The sequence below is a fragment of the Rhinolophus sinicus genome, chromosome 17 (assembly GCF_057876585.1).
Source record: "Rhinolophus sinicus isolate RSI-liver-muscle chromosome 17, RSI-T2T, whole genome shotgun sequence".
NCBI lineage: Eukaryota > Metazoa > Chordata > Mammalia > Chiroptera > Rhinolophidae > Rhinolophus > Rhinolophus sinicus.
The window spans coordinates 60,396,109-60,418,638 of NC_142517.1; the positions used below are offsets into that span (position 1 = coordinate 60,396,109).

General features: G+C 44.5%; 1 protein-coding gene across 27 annotated transcripts in view; it reads right to left on the reverse strand.

Annotated features, from left to right (window-relative positions):
* The window catches only part of KALRN (kalirin RhoGEF kinase), a 622,455-nt gene that overhangs the window by 178,954 nt on the left and 420,971 nt on the right, over window positions 1-22,530 (reverse strand). For all 27 annotated transcript variants that reach the window (XM_019738955.3, XM_019738953.3, XM_019738949.3 and 24 more), the window contains 3 exons: window positions 22,125-22,226; window positions 20,653-20,795; window positions 17,621-17,723 (listed from right to left, as the gene is read on the reverse strand). In XM_019738955.3, coding sequence (XP_019594514.2) covers window positions 17,621-17,723; window positions 20,653-20,795; window positions 22,125-22,226 — 348 coding nt within the window. The remainder of the gene's footprint in view (window positions 1-17,620; window positions 17,724-20,652; window positions 20,796-22,124; window positions 22,227-22,530) is intronic.

Here is a 22,530-nt window from a genome sequence, read left to right on the forward strand (position 1 = left end):
ACATAGAAGAATACCTCTTAGAGAGTATATGGGAAACACATTTAGAGACACCAATTCATAAATATACAGAAAAGATGTTATACACACAACATACCATTCAAATAAGTGTTTTCTGAGCACTTCCTGTGAAAGCCTAACTCTATCTGCGTGCACTGCTGATAACACAAGGTTTCACACATGAGCCTGTCTTCATGGATCTTGGGATTCAGTTGCGGAGACAAAACTAACCCATGGGAAACAACAGAAAACCAGAAGAAGATGCTGTGCCACAAAGTGCTGAGGGAAGGGACTCCAGAAATCATTCTAATAACGAAGACGTGTTCCGACAACACTCTTCCTGAGGTCAGAAAAGTTACCAGGACAGAGAAATAATTGTGGAGACACAGTGATGCAATACTGGTTGGTAGACAAAGGAGGTTAGAATTTGAAAGATTATATTTTAGTGAAGAGCATCACATATACCTACCAGAAAACATGTTCGAGGAGAGGTTTGCAGACAGCTAGGGACCCAGAGAAGGGGCAGGACCAGGGGAAGGGTCCTGTGTATCAGGAGCTCTAGGTCCTAGGGAACGTTACTGTGGTTTGGGAAGCATGTTTCTCTACTTGAAGCTCCCAGGGATAGACTGGACATACTACAGAAAAATCGAAAGCCAGCCCGAGGAATGTGCAATCACGGCGATGATCTATTGGAACGTTATTTCAGGAAGAGGACCGAGAATGAAGGAAAACTAAGATGGCTTCGAGGTCAAGCCATGGACGGGTGTCTTAGAAAGGAGCAGAGCTGGGAGAGGATACCTAATGAGTTTAGTTTCAGTTGAGTAGGGTACAGTCGTCATTCAAGTGCCATTATGCCATCGACAGTTGGAAATATGGTACTGGATCCCAGGGTGACAGGTAAGGGCTAGAAACAGAGATCTTCCAACTCACTCTTAAGGGTGTAACATTATGCTAAGCAATGTGGCAAATACAAAGTAAAACATATAACATGCTCCATGGATGTTAAAAAATAATACAGTTGACCTTTGAACATGGGTGTGAAATATGCAGGTCCACTTACATGCAGATGTTTAAAAATACAGTACTGTAAATATATTTTCTCTTCCTTATGATTTTCTTAATAACATTTTTTCTCTAGCTTACTTTATTATAAGAATACAGTATATAATATATGTAACATACAAAATATGTGTTCATTGATTGCTTATGTTCTCAGTAAGGCTTCTGGTCAACAGTAGGCTACTAGTAGTTAAGTTTTGGGGGAGTCAAAAGTTGTACATGGATGTTCGACTGTGCAGGGGGTCAGCGCCCCTAATCCCCCAGCTGTCCAAGGGTCAACTGTATTTGATTTGGGAAGTGGAGGGCACTATTGGTGGCTCAGAGGTGGCTGCGGGAGATTAATGTGGAGAAATAGTGTGCATTTGCATGAAGGAGGCATGAGTCAGACTGGCAGTGAAGGGTGGGCCTGAGGTGACTGGGTGAAGTCAGTGGGCATCACAGGAGGTGGCAGCAGCAGGAGCAAAGCACGACATGGGTGGGAGCATTGGTGGCTATTATTGACTATGTGCCAGATGCTGACATAGACAGTAAAGATATAAGCATCGTTACGACCAAGACATGACTGTCATGGAACTGACAAGTAACTTGGGAGAAAGACATACAGGCAACCTGTGATTTGATCAGTGCTAGTTGGTTGAAACATATAAATTGCCAATACAGCAGTACCTTGGTTTTCGAACATCTCCGTTGACGAACATTTCAGTTTACAAACGCCGTAAAATTTATGGATCTATGGTATCATTAAATAGTAAAATTCATGCTAAATTTGCAGTTTTAGGGGTTAATTTTAAAGGTCTGGAATGGATTAGTCCAATTTGTATTACTTTCTATGGGGAAACCGTGCCTTGGTTTTCGAACGTTTCAGAACTCGAATGGTCTTCCGGAATGGATTTACGTTTGAAAACCGAGGTACCACTGTATTTACATTATACAAAAATGGCAATTTCACATGATTCAATCTAATGTAGGTGCATTCAAGTGTATTTAATAAATAAATAGATAAGGGTCTCTAAAGGGTCACATGTAGGAGGGAACGCCACATACCTGCTAAATTTTATCCTAAGTAAATGTGCTCGTGACGGCTTTTAACAGACAAGTGAGGTGTTGAAAGATGTTTTAGGAAGATGAATCTGGGGTCAGCAGAAAAGATAAAATGCAGGGGCAAAATCCCAGAAAGCATGGGGGCCATTCAGGAGGCTACTGAAAGGATTTAAGCAAAGGGTAACCAAGGCCTGACTGGGGTGGTGCGACAGAAATTTTGAGAGACTAGTTCTCAGGACTTGGCAACAGATTGGCTATCAGGGAATATGCCAGAAATAAATCCACAGATAAAACCTGGGTATCTGGGAACATCGCGTTGTTCTGTCCCAAATAGGGAAGTCAAACCAAGTTACTAGTTTGAGAGAAGAAGGAAATCATTTTCTGATGCTGAGACTGAGGAAGAGCCAGACATCAAATTGGAAACATACAGGGGACCAATTATATTACTGCACCCAGCAGTACTAGCACTCACTGTGTCCCCAGTTAGTCTTGCATTTGCGTGTTGGTTTTCTGGTTCCTCAGTAGAACTGAGTGTTTGTGAGGGTGGGGACTGGCCTGTTTTATTTCACGGCTACGTCTCCATTCTAAAACAGCACCTGGTAAACAGCTGCTCAAAAAACGTGGTGAGTGGACGAATAAAGGAATATGAAACTGCCACTGGGAGTAAAGTCACTTCAGAAATATAACGTTGGAATTTTTGTCACAGACATTAGAACCGAAGCCACAGAAACTATTGTTGACGGTGGGGGAGGATCTAGAGAAAGAAGAATCAGGGGTAGAAGTTGGAGTGCAGATCTCACTGGGAGCATTAAGTAACAAACACGTGTTAGAGGCAGAGGGAAAGGAGGTGTTTGACAATAGGAGAAAGAGAAAAGGTGTGGAATTAATATACTGGGGGTGGATATAAAGGATGACATTCTGAGTACTGCAGATAGGTTAACCGTAGACTCTTTCTGAGTCTAAAGAAAGAATGAGAGAATAAAAGGACAGCGATGCATCCAGGTGAAGATAAAGGTAATTCTGTAACCATCATACTGAAAAAAAAAAAAAGAAAAAGGAAAAGAACCCTGTGTTTCTTGGGTGCTAATCAATAAAATCTAAACTCCTTTGAACGGACGGAGTCCAGGCCTTGTCACAGTATGACCCAACCAATCACTCCAGTTTTATTTCCCACAGCTCACCTCGCAAACCCTGAACTTCGACCAGGCATATCTACTTTGTGTGCCCCAAACTGTCTTATATTTTCCTTTCTCCCTGACCCTTACTCCCAACACCAATGTTGCCTGGATAAATTCTACCCACTTTGGAAAGTCTAATGCTGGAACTTCTCTGACCTTACCAAGCTACAAGTTTGCTTTTCTTAATTATATTTCACTCTCAATTTCCAGATCTCTCTCTCACCCATAACGCCTTGTGTTCATTTGTTCTTCATTTACTCATTTAACAACTATTTACCAAGTACCTCCTGTGAACCCGTACTTAGTTAGATTTGGTGATGCAGTGGGGGCATAAAACAGATATCTCTCTGGCTCTCTGGTGGAGGAGGCAGGCACATGACCACACAAATGCTTACACTAATGGTGCTAGGTCCCAAGAAATAACAGAGTGTAGTGAGAGATGTGACCTGAGGAGGAGACCTAGTCAGAGGGTCAGGACAGGCTGAGATCAGAAAGGAGAGCGGGTGAGAGGGGTGGACTGAAGCCTGGGAGGAGAAATAAGTTTCCAGGCAGAGGGAACAAAAGCCCTGAGCCGGGAAGAAACCTGGCACATTCGAGGAAAGCCAGGGAGGTTGCCAGGCAGGAAAAAAGGGGAAGAGTGGCCCCACTGAGGCTGGAGAAGTGGGGCAAGGTGCAGACCATGCAGCCCTCATTGGTCACACTGAGGATTTGGGTATTCCTCCTAAGAGCAAAGGGACGCTTGCGAAGGGCTTGAAGCCACAGAGCAATGGGCAGAGCCTGCACTTGAAGAAGATCACACTGGCTGCAGAGTGGAGAAGAGATTAGAGGGAGGTAAGAGTGACTATCCGGGGACCGGTCAGTGGCCGCTTTCACAGGCCATGTGGGATTGGACAGTGGCTCGCAGTCAAGTGGATTACACAGATGCTCAATAAATGCCCAAGGAGTGTAGCATCGGTCTTTGGGAGGCAGTCACTAGCGCTGAGAAACGCTGAGGTTCACCTTGACCCATCATTCCATAAAACCACAGTCAGCATAAGCTCAGCTCTCCACAACCCTTGGGAAATGTGCCTGTCAAGATAATGAAGTTTTCTTGATAACTAAAGGTAAACACCAACATATTTCTCCCCATTTTAACCATTTTTATGAATATCTTTACATCTCTGACTTCTTAAGCAGAGTACATTGAATATAATTTCCCCTTCTGTTGACAATTACAAATACTAACCTGAGTAATAATTGTGTGTAGTGCAAAATCCATATAGCACTCTTTGTACCTTCACTAAATAGAACTACACTGTTGGAATTTTAATTTCCCTGTCAGCTTTTGTTTCAGAGCTTTTCTGTTTCCTCTCCTGTTGTCAGTACCTCATAGCCTTTGCAGCTATTAGTGTATCTCTATAGAAATAACTTTCTCCTCTTTTAATTTTCTTATGTGCTAAGTAACTAGATGGCTGAGGTGGTAATAATTATGTATAAAATTAAGATTCAAGAAGCTTTCTTGTGAGCATATATGCTTAGTTTTGCTATGTAAAGACTACCTTCTGAGGTCTTGGTTTTGTTTGTCACACAGCTGAGTTTCAAATCCAATGTACGTATCATCTTTTTTTTCTAACACATTTCATTGCTTTAGCTGTATTACCTGTCACATAATGTATAGAGTAAAATATAACAGATAAATTTCAAAAAGTCAACTAGTTCTTATTCTTTCATTGAAACTGAGGTATACTTAGGAATTGGCAGAAACCTGAATTATACATACATTCTTCATGTTGGTACACTATTCTGTGGAGAAATAAATGGTGAATTGTATTTTAAAGTACTAAAAGTAAGAAATGTCACATCATATGAGCCTCTAACTTACAAATGTATTGCCTTTAAAATGTCAAATTGCATGTTTATCAATACAGAATAAAGAGAGCAAAAAGACTAGCCACAGAGTGAGAGCATATATTTACAACATGTATAACCAACAAAGGACAGATATCTAAAATATAAGAACTCTGAAAAATGCATAAGAAAAAAAACAGATAACTCACTAGATATAGGGGCAAAAGGCTTAAACAGGGACATCATAAGAGAAAAATCCAAAGGCCCAATAAGGATTTGAAAGGTGTCCAAACTCATTAGTAATTAGGGAAATGCAAATTAAAGCCATAAGCAGATATTACTACCTAGCCACCAGACCTGCAAACATTTTGACATCTGACAATGTCAATTAGAGATGAGGATACAGAGCAACAGAAAATCTCATGTATATTGGTAGGAGTGTCATTTTGGTACCAGCATTTAAAAAAATAGTTTACATTATCTAGTAAAGTTTAAGATATATATAAACATATACTAACACCTAATAATTTTTTTTTCACCTAGGAATGTCACTCCTCGCTTTGCATCCTAGAGAAAATCCACTACACACACACAACGATACACATACAAGAAAATTCATAGCAGCATAGCTCACAATAGCCTTAAACATCCCATGTACAGAGTGGATAAATAAATTGTGGTATATTCACACATTGGACTACTATACAGCAATGAAAATGAATGAACAGCTCTACAAATCAGCATGGATGATTTCCATAAAAATAGGTGCTAAGTGACAAAAACAAGAGACACACACGCACACACAAACATACAGTATGACTCTAGCCGTATAAACTTTAAAAACAGCCACACTGAAACCATATTGTTTTAGGAACACATACATAGGAGGTAAAATTATAAAGTAAAGTAAGGATGGTATTTTTATGAATGTCAGAATAGTTCCCTCTAGGGGAAAAGGAGGGGTTGTGACGAGGGAGGGGCACACGGGGTGGGGGGGGGAGGGAACTTCTGGAAAGCTGGTGATGTCTTGTTCTGCTGACCTGCATGTTTATTATGTGTATGTTCACTTATAATTACCCACTCAATTGCTTAGTAGTTTTTATGCATTTTTCAGCATAAATATTTTTTTAAAGTTGAATGTAAACCAGATGTTATAATCAGAAATGTATTTTATCCGTAGAAATGTGTATAAATAACAGTTAATCAGATAAGCCCATAACTCCCATTAGGTAATAGTATAGATTAAATACCGTACATTTCAATAAAAATAATAGAAAATAATATAGTTGCAATATTATCCGTTAAACAAAGCATACAAGAGCAATAATAAAGATTATTTTCAAAGTACCTGATATCAGATTGGAAAAAATAAAAAAATACTAATGATATACTGGATTGCAAGACTGTGGGAAAACTGGCAGTCGTACACAGCGGGATGGAGCACAGATTGGCCCAACATCTACAGAGGGTGATCTGACCATGTCTATCTGAATTTAATATATATATTCCCTTTCATGCAGCATTTCTACTTCTAGGAAGTTATCCTATTAACATACTCACAACTCACAAGTGGGAGAAATGATGTGCCTACGAGGTCTACAGCCTCACAAAAGATTGGCTACAACCCATTCACCCATCAATAGAGGACTGGTTAAATAACTTATGGTACTGTGAATAAAGGAATACTGTACAGCCATCAGAAAAATGAAGCAGCTCTACATATCCTGCTGTGAAATTACCCAGATTGGTTACATGGAAACAAGTGTAAAACAGTACTCACTGCATGCTACGGCTTGTTTAAATGTTTTGTAAAAGAATAAACAAGTGTAAGTGAGCTTTCGTTATTTTCAATAATGTTTCTTGAAGAATACCTACATTTGAACCCCGTGTGTGTATTACTGCTTCAAAAGTTCATTAAAAAAAATCTTGAAATTATGTTTGAGGAAAAACAGGTTTAATTAGATGATTCTCTGGAAGTAAAAGAAAGTCTTGGTAAAGATTCTAAGGGACATTTTGAATAGTTCCTATCAGAGGTAACAGCCCATTAAAAAAAGGTCTAATTCTACATCAAAACAAAATACTTCTTTTGATACAGATATATCAGTAGCACAGCTCTTTTACATACTGTTCATGATTAGTAATAATTATTTTGGGATCAAAACTGACACAAAGGAAGAGAAATAGAAAGGAAAATGAATTTCAGGACCAAGTTCAAATTTCACCGCTGGTGTAAGAGTCTTCCCTGGTTCCCAGACTAAGTTTGTTGTTCAAAGTAGGTATTCTTCTCTTCTAACACGTAGCATATTGTGTGGTGAGTGTGTATCTCATCTGACACGTTCATCTTTGCAATTTGTCTGATGCCCAGCACAGCACTGGTGTAAAGGAAGTGCCAAGTACAACTGTCTGCGTTTGTAAATACACGTAACGTGTAGAGCTACCCTATTTGGTGTCACAGATGAGACACTTGGAGTAATAACTCAGAGAACTCCAGGACAAGGACAGAGATTGTTCTTATGTGTCCTGAATCTCCATGGTATCTGATCACCAGTCGACATTCCATAAAATTCTATTGAATAAAAGAATAAATTCATTCTACCAATATATTTCAAATAACTTTTTATTCTGCCTCTAACCAATTTCATTCGTCTACATTAGCAGATTTTTCTGCTTGGTCATGTGTAATGGTAGTGCCTACTTGTCTGCCCTGTAAACAACACGACCCATTTAGTGGTTTGGACTTTATATGCCCCTGTTAGAAGGATTATATCAAAGTTAAACGTTAGAAAAAAGTGCTCTAAAAATCTTTTTTCTCTGTTGGGATTTTTCAAGAAAAATTTCATGAAGGCAATAAAGGTTCTTAATAGCCTATGTGTAAAGAAGCATAAAAATTGTGACCATTCTTGTTTTGGGAACTTGTGGGGTGAAGTGGCATTCTGGGAAGGTGAGTTACTTAGATTTCAGATTCCACAATTCAAAGCACCTTCCTTTAACAAAATTATATGCCACTCCCCATCCTCTCCCACCCTCTTTTAAAAAAGTCAAAACAATTTTCCTTTTTCAAAAAGCATATTTTTTCTCTGACATTCCTACCTGTTTTCTGAGATAGGAGAAATTTAAAAATATTTGGGAGTTATGTGAATACTTCCTGATCTTTTCTCTCTGTCTAGAATATCTACCTGCCACGAATGTAAACTTCCCTAATGAGGAATCGGCTGACAGGACCTACAGCCACGAGAGAACAGTGGGGGGAAATCCGGCATCCTGGTTTGAAATGGTTATGAATCAGGGAATGAAACAGGTGAGGATGACCTTCAAGAACTCCCAAATTATCTTAAAAAACAAAATAATTGCTGAGTTCTTTTTTAAATAAAAGCTGCTACGGTGTCAGTCACAGAGACACACATGGAGGTGAAAGTAAACATGAAAATAGAAGCAAGTTTCAGTGCATTCCAAATGCCTTAAAATCGAGCATACTTGGGCGACCATCAGCACCACAGAGAAAGGTCTCAGCAGGCCACCGAGCTGCTTTGTCTGTTGTCCTCATTCCCACCTCCTCTGCATCTAGAATAGTGCCTGCCTTACCATAGGAGCTCAATCAATGGTTGATGAGTTAATAAATGAGATAAAAAGATAGCATGCATCAAAATCCTAAGGAAATGATAAGGAATTTTAAATATCCTCTCGTGCTGATGAGGTCAGCCTGTGTGTAAGTGGGCAACTGCAAAGAGTAAAGGAAACTGTCCTCCATGGTACCCCATTCCTGCAGGTGAAAGGACAGCAGCTAGCAGGAGACAGGAGATGGGCACAGTACAATGGAAAGCCTGTGTTTTGTCTTCAGGACATCATCAAGACCAGAGAGGATGCTAAGCCCTTGCAGTGGGCACAGGGCAGAGAGCAATGCATGCGGCAGCATTCACCAAGCATTCCACAGCCAGCATCAGCAGGGGCCACACAGACGGCAGGACCTGCTCTCCTGAACTTTTAGTCAAGGTATACATCTCTCAGCAGTTAGCAATGTCAAACAGAATCATCTAGAGCATTCAAATAAGAGAGCAGATGAGCATTCCAAACTTGGAAGCCTCAACTTGAATCCCTGTCCTATGAGGAACCTGAAAACTGACTGCTAGCTCTGAAACCTGGAGCGACTGCTCCATCACAACCAGGACCAGACCTGCACGGAACACGGCAGAAGGATGCTAAGACTGATTAGTGCTGCTCGGAGCTAGGCAGTGGACACCTGTAATGGGTCTGGTCTGCACAATTCTTTGTCTTCTTCTAACAGTGTTCTCACAAGAGGAAGAGCTATCTGGGCAGAGGCAGGCAGGCTGCTCCCCTTGGTGGCCCCGGGAGAGGCCCTGAGCCAAAGTCACATCCTAACTGTTATTTCCAGCGGGAGGCCACCACATTCAAACTTGTTTCTTTTGACAAGTCCCTGCTTTCTGGCAATAGGATCACATCATCTCAGCCCAATGCCGCACATCCTTCGATCCACCCATGTCCATTACCCATCTACCTCGTAACACGGGTACTAGCAGGCAGGTGGGGAAGTGACCCTAAGCTGCCAGGCCAGTAAAACCCAAGTGAGCATTTTCAATCAAAGCTCAAGATCATGGGACAGTAATATTTACCTGCTTGTCTATCCATCACGCTTTCCCCAAGACTCCTATGTAATGGCCACAAATAACACATGTCATATTTTCCAGCACAGCAAGGATAGGTATAAAGGTGGTTCCAGCTAAAGCAAAACCACCATTTCAAAGTCACCTTCACCTGCCCCATCTCTAGTCTCACTGCGTTGGTTCCAGACATCATTCCTATTGTGTCTCCCCGAAAATAAGAACTAACTGGAAAATCAGCCCTAGCATGATTTTTCAGAATGACATCCCCTGAACATAAGCCCTAATGCATCTTTTGGAGCAGAAATTAATATAAGACCCGATCTTATTTTTGGGGAAACACAGTCCCAAAACTTCTGCTTGAAATTTCTAATAGTTAACTTTCGCGCCCACCAGATTGCTTCCCTCCAATGCCTTGGTGTCACTTCTACTCATCCAAGAGCACAACTTTTTAAGAACCATATTTCCCACAGCCCGTTTCCCCTACCATTAGATTTAGTGAGGGATTCACTCATTTTGTCCTGCACTAAAATAACTTTTTCTCTTTAACTGACACAGAAGGAAAAGCGTAAGTGATAGCCGAGGTCTGTGCAGAATACTCCAGTAAAACGCTTGCCCTGAGAACTGCCGCTGCTCTCCCTGCCTACAGCCCCCAAGCCTTGCTCTGCCCGCCCCTGCCCAGGCCATGCCAGCTCCCCTTCTCCCCAGCAGAACATGCCCAGCAGAAGCTGTCCTACTCACTCGGGTCGTGTTTGCCTTGGACTGTCGCCAGTTAATCCATTTTAACATCTTGGCTTGCTCTGATATTTGTTTTCTCCTTTCACAAAAATGTTTAAAAACGGAATTAAAAACTGTGCTGGGCTACCTCCGGGCTGAGCTGGTTCTGGAGACCCGCTGCTCACGGGCAGCGGGGAGGCAGGGAGCAGACTTGTCCTATCTTGGTGCTCAGTGCCAAGCGCTCAGAGTCCAGCTGGGGATTTGCCTTGAGAGGCCTGAAGACTCCCTCTGTCTGGGGCAGAATCACACCCCTCCCAAGGCCACTATATGAGTCACAAGTACTTGGTGTCAAAGTGTCTGTGAGCAATTATCTTGCCCTTTTGCCCTTTTGCCATATGCCAGCCACTGGAGACACAGAGACACTGGACTGGGCTATAGGACTATTTGTAATTTGCTTTGGGTTGCTATAGATTGACCTGGGTGGGACAGGGTGGTGTAGAGGCAGCTGGAGAAGGGGACAACAATAGTGTTTGCTTTTTGCTACGCGGATCTAGAAGCTGAACTATCACGGTTACTACAAAAGTACCAGTTTTAAAGCAATTTAACAGGCAGGAGATTGGTGACTAGGGTTTAAGCCTTAGATTTGTCATGAACTGGCTTTGTGACTCTGAGCAAGTCACTTTGTTTCTTTTAAACAGGATGAAGGCCGAGGGCTAGATGATCTCTCATGTTCTTCCTTAAGCTTGTATGTATCCAAGATCCAAACTCCTCCCCCCAACCCCACCCTCTAGTCAAATCTGGCCTCTGGCCACCCCTGTGTTATCACACATAGAAGTAACCTACTGGCAAACCTCCGAGTGCAGTTTCCTTACTTCTGCAACAGATACATGTGGAACGCCGCCACTATGCAGAAACAAAGAAATTTTGTGCAAATGCAGTGCTCCGAGCATCCTGAGAGCACTTCTGAGGTTTCCAGCAGGCTCCCTGTGTACAGCAAACTACTCATCGGCTGCTGTAGTTTATGAAACATTGCTTTTTCAGGTGACTGGCAACTTTAAATATTAGACTATTACGAAAAGCAATGCAGTCATGGGAGATTTTGTTCTGGGGACCTAGGCTGTCCTTTTCAGCAAAGTGCATTTCATATCTCCGGTGGTGTGCAGTTTCTGGAAACCAGCCATTTCTTTGAGCAACTTTTCATTTATGGGTAAACCTGTGACCTCGAGTCATCACACTTTATCAATGTGTTCTGAAAAGCCAGCACATTTTACTGCGCTGAACGTCTGTCACTCAGGAGAGTGTGGAGTTGTGCTTCTGGGGAGGTGACAGAGCAGCCACAGGAAGGGAGCCTCTGGTGCTTTTCCTAGTAGGAGTTCTGTGCTTTTCCTTGCCCACTGCTGCCATCGCCCCTCCTCCAGTCTCCTGTCCACCACAAGTCAAAGTAACAAAAGAACTATATGAAGGGGGGAAAAAAAGAGCTATTTTCAAACCATCTCGATGGCTTTTAAGAATTTGCCAAGTGTAAATTATTACCTAGTATGAACTGATAGGATTTTTGTCAGCCCTGATACTGCTGAGTCTCCGTATATCCAGGTGTTTGGTTTTCTCTTCAGTGGCAAAAACTAGTGATCTACGGGCCCTTAAAACGCCAGAAAGCCCGTTGTCCATTTCCTTGCATGGGAGTGACTCTGACAAGTCACTCAGACACTCCTCACTTCAGACACCTTTTCATACAGGATCGCGGCTAGTCCTGCAAAATCCCGGGAAGCAGAAATCATTGCCCTCACAGTACAGATGAGGAGACCGAGGCATGAAATGATTCAATGACCCATTCAAAGTCATGCAGCTAGTAAACATGGCTGGACCTTGTTTCCTTCCTGTACTCCCAGTGTGGAGAACTGCACCTGCTATGAAATAAGCAGGGTCTCAACACAGTGTCTGCGTGAGGAGAGCTGGACTAGGCCAATACAGGGGCTGCAGGCTTCCCCACGCACCAACGCGGAGGCAGGTCCTCTCTGCCTACAGCCCTGGCCGGCCACATGCTCCCGCAGTGCAGGTGTCAGGATTACCAGATTCTGATAAACAGGGGAGGCTCTACAGAAGTCTATTCCCAGAAGGCTCCGACAGCCAGGCTGCCTGCCCCAACTGCATGTTACTGCAGTGAGTGACGTTGGAGGAATATTTCCCCTTAGTTGAACCCTCACCATCTCTAAATAGAGCTTGTCCACCCAATCGGTAAAACCAAGTATTGGTCATGACCCACTACACGGATTGGTCAGTCCAGAGTTTAAAAATCACTGAGTTAGACCTTGAAATCTCCAGGTTCTCCAGGCATGCCCCTGTCCCCCTGCAGTTCATGGCCATCAGTAGTGCACCTTGCATCTTAGATCACATTAGCTTATTGTGGAAATTCCTCATTCAAATCACAGCCAGCCCTGGGATGTTCCAGCAGTGTTGTCTCCCTTACAATTTTCGTACAGACCACTAGCAGCTACAACTCATTTTCACTTCTTTTTCCCTGTCTCCAGCCAGACTGGACGACTGGACATGTCTAGAAATTCATAGTGATTTTTGGATGGAGAGTATCCCTACTCCACAGTTTGTAACATGCAATTCCACAAGTGTTTGAACATGTCCAGCAAGCCGAAACGAAATGGTAAGTATATACACCGGGACCATTGCTGTGCAGCTGGCCGCTTCTGCACCCTAAGCTGGAAATTATTCAGCAGAAATCCATCATGTTCAACAAGATACTTTGTCACTGCCAGCTCATTACTCAGCCTTGCTTGACTAGAATTCTATATTCTGGATTTCTTTGAAGTGTGGTTGCAAAGCCCCATCACTTAATCATCAACCTATAAGCAAGGACTCTTTATAGTGGAAAGCCTGGAGTAGCACGAGCATATTCCTGGGCAGATAGGAAGGGGCTCAGACCACGGTAGAACAGTGTAAGCACATACATTTGCTTCAGGGAAGTAACACTCTGCATGGGGCAGGTGTAAGGTAGAACCAAATTATGCAGTCCCACTTAAGGGTTGAATAAAGGCAACTCTGGGGAAAGCTATTAATGCCACTTACTGAGGCACCCACATTGGTTTTTTCAGCATTTAATGTGCAATTAAGAATATAGACTGATTTCTAATGTTAAGTAAGCAATACCAGCTCTCCTGCTCCAGAGAAAAGTGGTGGATTCCTTTCTTAGAAAGAAGAGTCAGAGGAGTGCTCCAAAACCTGGGTGAGAAATGAGCAAGAGGTTGGGCATTGGTCTTCTCTCCTCAGTCTTGTCTTTTTAGCAAGAATTTGGATGAAGCCACTGAGGTATGTTTATTCAATAATGCTGGGAGATGTAGCGGACATACTGGACAAAATAATTTATATTCAAAACATGCTGGAACACTGGGATGGAGCTAAATGAGAAAATCTAATAATGTAGTCTGGTAGTCAGATTACTGTCATCTAACTAAGTCCATGAAAACAGGTGTGGAGATTTTATGAGTAATACTGCACACCCCTCCTAGACACGATGCACCCTCCTGGGGAGACTAGGCAGAGGAGCCCTAGACCAAGGGTTGAATTTGCTTGAGTGAAATCACATCTGCAGTGTTATGTACCATTCTGGATGCCCCATTTTATATAGATCACTATACTCTGCAGTCAGTCCAGAGGAAGGCAACCAGGATGTGGAAGGGTCTGAAAATATATTAATACACAGAACTGGAGAAACGGAGAACTTCTAACCTAAGCAGAGATTAAAAGGAAAGACAACTGTCTTCATATATATAAAACATCAGGGCTTGCCACTGGCCAAAGGTGGTACAATTTGAGGATTAAAATGAATACGTGACAGTAATATGTTATAACCCATTAAATAATAAAATAACTCATGAGCCAATGCTAACTACAAACATCTAGACCTTAGATTCTAAGGGCTAGCAAATGGAAAGAGTCGTAAGGTTGTTCTGCTTATAGACAGATAAACTGAAGCTAAACCCCTGTATGTTTAATATGGAAAGGAACCTGCTGACAACGAGTTAATGGATGAAGAACCCAGAGGGCAGGACTTTGCTCAAGGACTTTCAGAGATCCTCACTCAGTCTGTTCAATAACTTATTTATAGTATCATTGCTTTCCCCGCTAATAATGGTGGGAAATTAACCTTGACTGAATGTCTAGCCAGAGCTGAGTGAATATATTTTACTTAACCTCCCCCAAGGCCTCTGTGAGATGGGTATTATCTTTGTTTTACAGATGGGGAAGTGAAGGCGCAGTAACTCATGCCACGTGACACAGATAGTAAGTGCCAGAGCTGGGATTCGAGCCCAGGTGTGTTGAAACCCTTTCCTCCCCATCACAGCACACAAAACATACACAATGTGACTGGAAAGGAGCCCTAGGGCCCCCCAGCTCTGCACATTAGTATGTCACAGGCCCTTTAATGGTTACATTTTCCACCTCTACCCAGCCCAGCAAGGCCACTATTCTAAACCCGTTGTTAAAATGACCCTGGTCCCTGTGAGCTGTCTCTGCCCCGGCCCCTCCCCACAGCCACACTTGTTTGCCCTTCTGTTAAATATGGTCCAATTTACCTGACTCAGTCCACTTCATTATCTTTCTCTTCTTCAGAGTCTCTTTACCTGACCTCTTAGAAACCAAAGGAGACCCGTTTCCTGGTCTTCTGGTACAGTTAGGGGAAATGGTAACACTACCGATGACGTCTCTGAGTTCAAATATACCAAGGACTAGCTTCTGCGATGAAGGGGATGCAGGTCAAGGAAGACACATGGCTGCCTTGTTTTCACTCTTCTGTGTTGGCAGAGTAAGGACATTCTAAATTACAGCACATGGTCACAGAGAGGCCCTCGATTTTATTCTGAAAGCGCGACTTTCTAAGTGGTCGTCCGGGTTTCATGTATGGGACACAGAATGTCATCCTCTCCCTGCCGCCCGTGTGTCCCAAGGCTTGAGAAAGCAGTTGGGGGCTAATGTTTCCAGCAGGCCAGGTTCTCCAGCTGACTAAAGCTTCCTGCTTGCCGATAAGGAAACTTCCAGGCATCCCTAGCATATTTAAAAATATAATGTTTGTATGTTTGTCTGCTTTCAGGCTGCTAGTGGCCTCTTAATGCTGGAGTTCTCTGAGGTCACGGGACTAAGTCCCATCTGTTCATTCATTCCCCAAGTATTGCCCGGTCATTGGTGTGTTCTGTGTGCCAGGGATATGGCAGTGACACAGACAAACACAACCTCTGCCCTCCTCAGGGCTTAACAACCTGGTTGTAGAGACACACATGAAACAAAAAGTACACAAGTAAGGATTCACACTCAACAAATAGTCCACATCTCTGTACAGTACCCAAAACAGAGCTCAGCACACGGTGGGAGCTTTTTCACGAACATGTGAGCAGTGCTTTTGTGGAATGTGCAGAAAGACTGACCAGCCGAGTTCATCTCAGCATTGGGAGTTCAACGCTTCGCCTTTCAGAGTGAGGGGGAAAAACATGAGAGCGACTCAGGGAGATCTGGGTTCTAGTTTCTGCTTTTGTACTAACACTAGGATTTTGGGGGGCAAGTCCGTCAGTCTTTCTGGGCCTCAGTTTCCTGACTTCCAGAATAACATACAGGCCCCAGGATTCATGAATCCTCATGAATCACGAGAGATGCCTGCCATCAGAGGTGTTCTCACTTAGCCTCACGTTATCTTGCCAGAAGACAAGGCATGGCTGGAGCCGATGGCTTCCTAGGACAAATGGCTCTACCAAAAGGGTCTGTGAGTAAGTCAGGCCCATGGGGAAGAGGGAGCAGCAATGGGAAGGGATGAATCTCCTGGACCGTGAAACTAACAGGCTCAGTCTGGACATGGGAAACACGGCACTTCACTTACCACCCACTGAGTGTTTGAAAAGAAACATTCTCATTCATAGGCTAGTCTAGGTTATATTTCTACACAACAGATCAGAGGAGAATGGAAAGTACCGAAATAGTTGGCTTTGTATGTTTTTACAAGTGGGAAAAAACCCACAATTTTCTATCCACTCTGACAGTCAAAAATGGCTTAGAAACTTGAAGGCAGGGTATCAGTTACCTGGTGTGTCCTGAACACTAGTCTCGAGCGTGATTAGCACTGTGATCTTAGCAGGTTTGGGGACATAGCGTTGTTTTTTTTGTTTTTTTCCCCAGTAAGAAAAAAATTAGGAAAAATCCTAATGAATGCAGATCATCTTTAAAAAATACCCACAACTTAGCAAACTAAAATGAAACCAGGACATGGCCTGTTGCCTGAGGCTGAAGGGCTAGGCCAAAAGACTAACTAGAGAAACTTGGGCCAAATAGTCTGTGAAAATCCCTACCTTCTGCAACAAAAATCACTAAAATGCAGCACCATACCATCTCAGACTCTTCTGACCCTGAGGTGACTGAATGAGACCAAGCCTTGCCGTGTCCCTGATGCGAATTCAGACAGTTGAATTCTTCCCCTAGCTTGAGCAGGTACACTGAGTCTTGGCTACTGTTTTCTATCTTTCACTCCCCATCAGAGCTCCTAACTTTTGTTTACTTGCTCCAAAACGTAAGAGAGCAAGCCATCCGGCTTTCTCGCAAGACTACTACATCCCTACATGCTGCTTCATGTACTGCTTCCTGGTCCTCGGCCCCTCAGGAACTGAGCCCCGATATCTGGCCAGAGGAAGACACCATTTCTACTGGAGCCCGTTTGGCTAGGAGGCGCCTACCAACCAGCATCTCTCTATGGCCATTTCCCAAACCATTGGTCATGGTCTAACTTTGAGATGAGCCCACTCAAATCATTATAACTAGGAGCCAATCACAGCCACTAAGGTCTCAGGAAGCTATCCCAGCCTCAGCACCCTGAGTTCCAGCCTCCCAGAAGGCAGAGCAGCCCAAGCAGCCCAGATGGGGCATCTCAGCAGGAGAGGAGACCCAGACTCTCTTCTCTTCATTCTCGCCACTTCTGCTGAACTCACAACAGGAGAGGTCTGGCTGACTGCCCCAATCACTGTCCCCTCTGACAAGATCTCCACATGTCACATAGCTCCTTCAGCCCTACAAAGAGACCACCGGCTTTTGAGGTCAGGCTCCATAGTGGGAGAAAGTCCTCGGGGGATAACTCTGCAGGGGTGGTTAAGCCACCAAGAAGTTCTAGGGAAAGGTAGGAAAGGGGCACTGTCCTACCTTGTCACTGTCCACTGTGTTCTGAGATGTCCTAGAGGCAATGGAGATGGTATCTGGCTGGCTGCTTCCATCCCCCTGGCTGTCAGCATCCTCCACACCATCCCTGCAGGAACAAGAGGAAAAAAACAGGGGTGGGGGTGGGGGGAACCGCTGTGGGATGAGAGCACACAGGACTTCCAGCTGGGCTGGCAGAGCAGAGCCTCAGCACTTTCTAGCAGGGATTTGTCTAAAATGATCCCACTAAAGGGAGCAGCACTATGTGATTTTCGATGATGTCAGAGGGGGGCAATTATTTATTCCTTTGTAGCAGGAATGGGTCTGTGATAGGCAGTAAAGAGGCACAGCCTACTCAGGACCTAGGTTTCTACCCAGCTGGGTCATCTCCAACAACCCCAGCATTCAGGGTAGTCACAGTTTTTGTGCATCCTGTAACAGGATGGGGGTTGGTTTACAACTGGCCTCTAAAGAAAACAGAACTGATAAGATGTTTCTTTTTTGACTTGTGTTTTCTTTGCTCAAGAAAAAGGAGTGGGGTATTTTCTCCAGGGAAGTCCCCGATGTTGGGCCCTCAACTCCTGGGTGTGGAGGAGGCGTTTACTGCCTTCGTTTTGGTGGGTCTTGTTGATCTCATGCTTATTTATGATGACTTCTTATAAATGCAGAAGGCTAAGGCATCTTCTCAAAGACAGAACAGTTACAGATTCCACAGCAGCTTTGGAGACAGCTGTGTTCCTGAGCGTCTGATAAGACGGTCTCCCAAGAGCACTCGTGGCATTTGGACCCCTTCCTGGGCTCCTGGGCCATACAGCTGTCCCACAGGTCCCAGCTGAAGGTTCTCCTTCAGCTCTCCACTCCTGCACTGCACCCATAGCTAGGGGGGTTCGATGCCTGGGAACTGATAAAGGCTGATGGTCTCTGTGCCAGGAAAAACTGGAGGAGGTGTGGCAGGGTTTGGACAAGTTAGCACAAGGAAGGACAGCTCTTCCCATGGAGGCTTTTATGAAAGTCACGGCCCTGATGCTGCTTATGGAAGAGGCCTGGCTTTAAAGGGAAGGGGAACTCGCTGCCTGAGAATGTTACCACACGGGCAAAATAGCCCATATATTGATGCTGCCTCACAGAGTCTAAACGATGACCTCTGGTGCATGTGAGTGTACGTGGACACGTGTGGACATGTGTGCACTCATGTGATGTGTATGCACATACACATGTCCACTAGTCATAAAGAGTGTTTTCTCCCAGGACATCTCTCAGTCAACTGCTCTCTCACCAGCACCTGTGGGCTTGGAAAATGCCAACTTATTTTAATAACGTAAGCCGCACATTTGTCGAAATGAAAATCTGCTGTAGAAAGAAATTATGTGATGCATTTCAAAACCAAAAATAAAGGACTTTTAGCTCATCTGTTGTTTTAGATATCTGGGCCACTGCTGCCCACCATTCGTAGATAGTTGAGAGTTGGCTATACTTTCTGCTGCCCACTATTCTGACCCATGGCAGGCCCTTCTGGGCCATTCCAGATGAAGCCCATTCTGGGGCATGTGGGGAACCCATCCAGGAGTGTGGGTAGTATTCCCCAAGCCAATCCACTCCTCCACAAACTCTGTCCCCAGATCCAGGAAGCCAAGCTAATGAAATTGTAGACTGCCTGGTTGTTCTCTGGAGTCTGCCAAGGCTTTTCACTGTCTCATCACAGGACAGTGCCAGAGAAAAGGTGGAAGGCATTTCCAAGATATGTCCACCCACGTTCTAGAGATGCTCAAACTCTCTTACTGTAGAAAGAAATGGCTTTTAATGAGTCACTCCAGCCATGGTTATGGACATTTAGTTCTTTATGCCCATTCCATTCCATCTTCTTTATTAAAGCAGGGGCTTCCTGCAGCATGGTCTGTCTCTAGTGCTAAACCAAGTGTACTCCTTCCCTGGACTCTGGACATAGGTAACTGAAATAAAAACAACCCCTTCCCCAGAACAGTCATGATTTCTCCTTCCAGCACAGAGAGGTGACCTTATCCCGGCCATGCACGTTGGGTCTTCTGCCCCGCGGAGGGCTCTCTCTCTACCTTAGTCACACGCTTCTTTTGGCTACCACTTCCCTCTGGGCTGCTTCTCTACAGGCCCTGCAGTGGCTCCCCAGCCTGCGTGTCCTGGTTGGGGCAAAAAGGGCAACCAAATCTGCTGGGTTTATTCCATTCATGAACAGGGGAGGAGAGGAGAGCCTGTTACCTACCACCAAGGACCCCCACCACCGTATCTCTGGTTTCTGTTATTTATTGTCCAAAACGGACATGAAGTTTTTGTATGCTTTCTCTTGAAGTGCCCTCCAAAAGAGTTGTTGTAAGTGATTGCCCCATGGAGACTTCAGAAAGAAATACTTAAGGAGTCATCCACTGGACTAAGGGAAACTGGAATTCAGAAGGGCCTAGAGAGATGAAGATACCAAAACAAGTCCTCTTCTGCATGATCACATTGTTTATCTCAGGTGAATGAAGGTGAGGACTGTGGGGTTGGAAGTTAAGAGCTGAAACGATCAACCCACCACACCACTCCTCATGCCCTGCAGTACACAAAGCCCTTTCACTGTCGAACTGGTCCACAGAGCTCCCCATTCACGGCCCGCCTCCTTCCCAAAGCCTTCCCCCGACTCTCCACTCTAGTGCTCAGCTACAGTCCTCTCTTTGAATTCTTACAGGCTTTACTGTTCCTATAGATGGTACAGATTCTTCTTGTCTAACTAATCCACAGGTGAGACATGACTCTTAGATGGTCGTTGAGGGAACAGACTCATCTTACACTTCCTTTTATCTTCTTGTAGCACCTTGCAGAGTGTCTAGCAAACGAGAGGTGCTCAATGAAGCCCTGCTGAGTTGAACTGACAGTATCTGGTAAGATGCGTCCAGAGGAGGTAACTCATTTAGGTAACTCGGTGGGGCTCCACCTGCAGAGTGCACCACCCCTGTGGAAGCAAAGGTTCACCCCACTCCCACTCCCGGAAGCACGTGAGGCAGTGCTGGGGGAGAAACGCTGGTTACCTCTTACTATTGTTCCTCTGTTTAGCTGGTGTTTTGGGGAGCTGAATTGGCTCCTTCAAAGCTCCTTTCAGGTGAATGATCCTTTCTTGAATCACCTCACGTATGTTCTTGATCCACTCCTGCTTGGTTTCTATGTTGGAAGCCTGGAGAGCCACAGGGAGAAAGAGTGAGAACCCCACCTCCCTTCACCCTGCTAAAACAGTTCTCAACCCTCCTCTTGCAGGCCTAGTCCATTACTCTTAAGATACCAAATGTTTGAGGAGTTTATTTCTCGTTTTACACTTATGACTCTTCAACCCCAGGACATGCTTCTCCAACTCCTAAAACAGAGCTATGACCTCAAGACTCAATGTAGACTGGAACAGGGGTGATTTGGAAAGTATTTAATAGCCTGTAAGGCACTGACCGATACTGATAGCTGCCCTGGGCTTGGAGCAGTACCCACTGGGCCAGGGATTAACCCTTTGCTTACTAGATTCTCTTGAGGTCTGGAAAGGACTGGGAAGGGCAGCAGGGGGCATCTGAAGGCAACTGGCTTGGGTACACATCAGGATGCTCAACATCTGGTATGGCTACAGAAGCTGTACTGACTGGAAGTCAGTTGTAGGATTTTCGCCTGGTAAACCTGCTCGTTGAAGGCATTGCTCCCATTCCATGAATATCCCATGTGTCTTTATGGAATGTTTTTCAGGTAATTCTGCCTCATGACAGGTAGCAGCTATGCTGGCAATTCAGAGTCAAGGAGTGTGAAACTTTTGTCAGGGTTGGACCATCTTTCCCTTGGTGATGGGCACTTCCCTGACAAGCAAGTGACCGGTGGATCTCTTCTCAGGATCTGCAGGATCTTTTCTTGGTTAGACTAACCTTACCACAAGCACTGACTCAGTTCATCGGTTGCATGTGTTCTGGAGAGCTGAAATGACTCCTTAAGATGTCATCTGCTGAGAGGCCCTTTCTTAACACTCCTCTCAATCAGCATAGTTCCTATGCTGGTATAAGTAACTAGAGCTTCTAGAACATAAGTTCCCAGAGGCTAGGGTCCATATCTTATATGTAGCTATCCCCACAGCACTGAGCTGAATACCTTATGTGTGCAAGGTATTCGGGAAAAAATGTTCAATAAATGTGGAGCAAATTGAGGTGCCTTTGGTCAAAGGGTCAATTGTTGTCCTTGACATTGAAGGGGACATATGGACAGCACATCTCTAAGTGGGCCTTGCTGAGGAAGCCCAATAAGCCATTCCCTGCCTTCTTCACACCACGCTCATACGGACTTAGGAAACCACTGATCTTTGAGATGTCCAGTCTCCTTTCACGACAGAATTTGCTTCGCAACATCCATGTGATGCTGCTCTTCCCAAGACAAGCCCACTGGCTCAGGGGAATCTCCAGACGCCAGCTTTTCGGTGTAAGGTGCCCACGTCCCTCCACCCCCAACCTGGGTCTTATGCCCAGCAGAGAGCAGTACTTACTTTCAGCACGGTTTTATTGTCTGAGGATGGGGTGCGCCCAGACCACAAGGCGAATTTGCAGGGATCTCCCTCTACGTGTTCCGTCACACCCAGCTCTGAGGTCTGTAGACAGGAAATGCCTGTGAGAGGCGGGGAAGGGGAGGGCAGTGGGGAAACTTAGGGCTGGGGTGGGAAGGGAAAGGCAACAAAGAGGAGAGGACCGAGGGAGGGGCTTCTGTCAATCAAACTTAAATAGACCGGATATTTTGTTCATCTACCCAGGATGAAAGGAACTACAGGCACGTGCCTGATTAGCAGGTAGCAGGGAGGGAAGGTGAAGAGGGAGGTGCTAAAAGCAAACAGGAAGAAGAATTGTGAACTCTAAAATGTAGAACTGGGAGCTGAGCAGGGGAGCTTTCCAAATAGG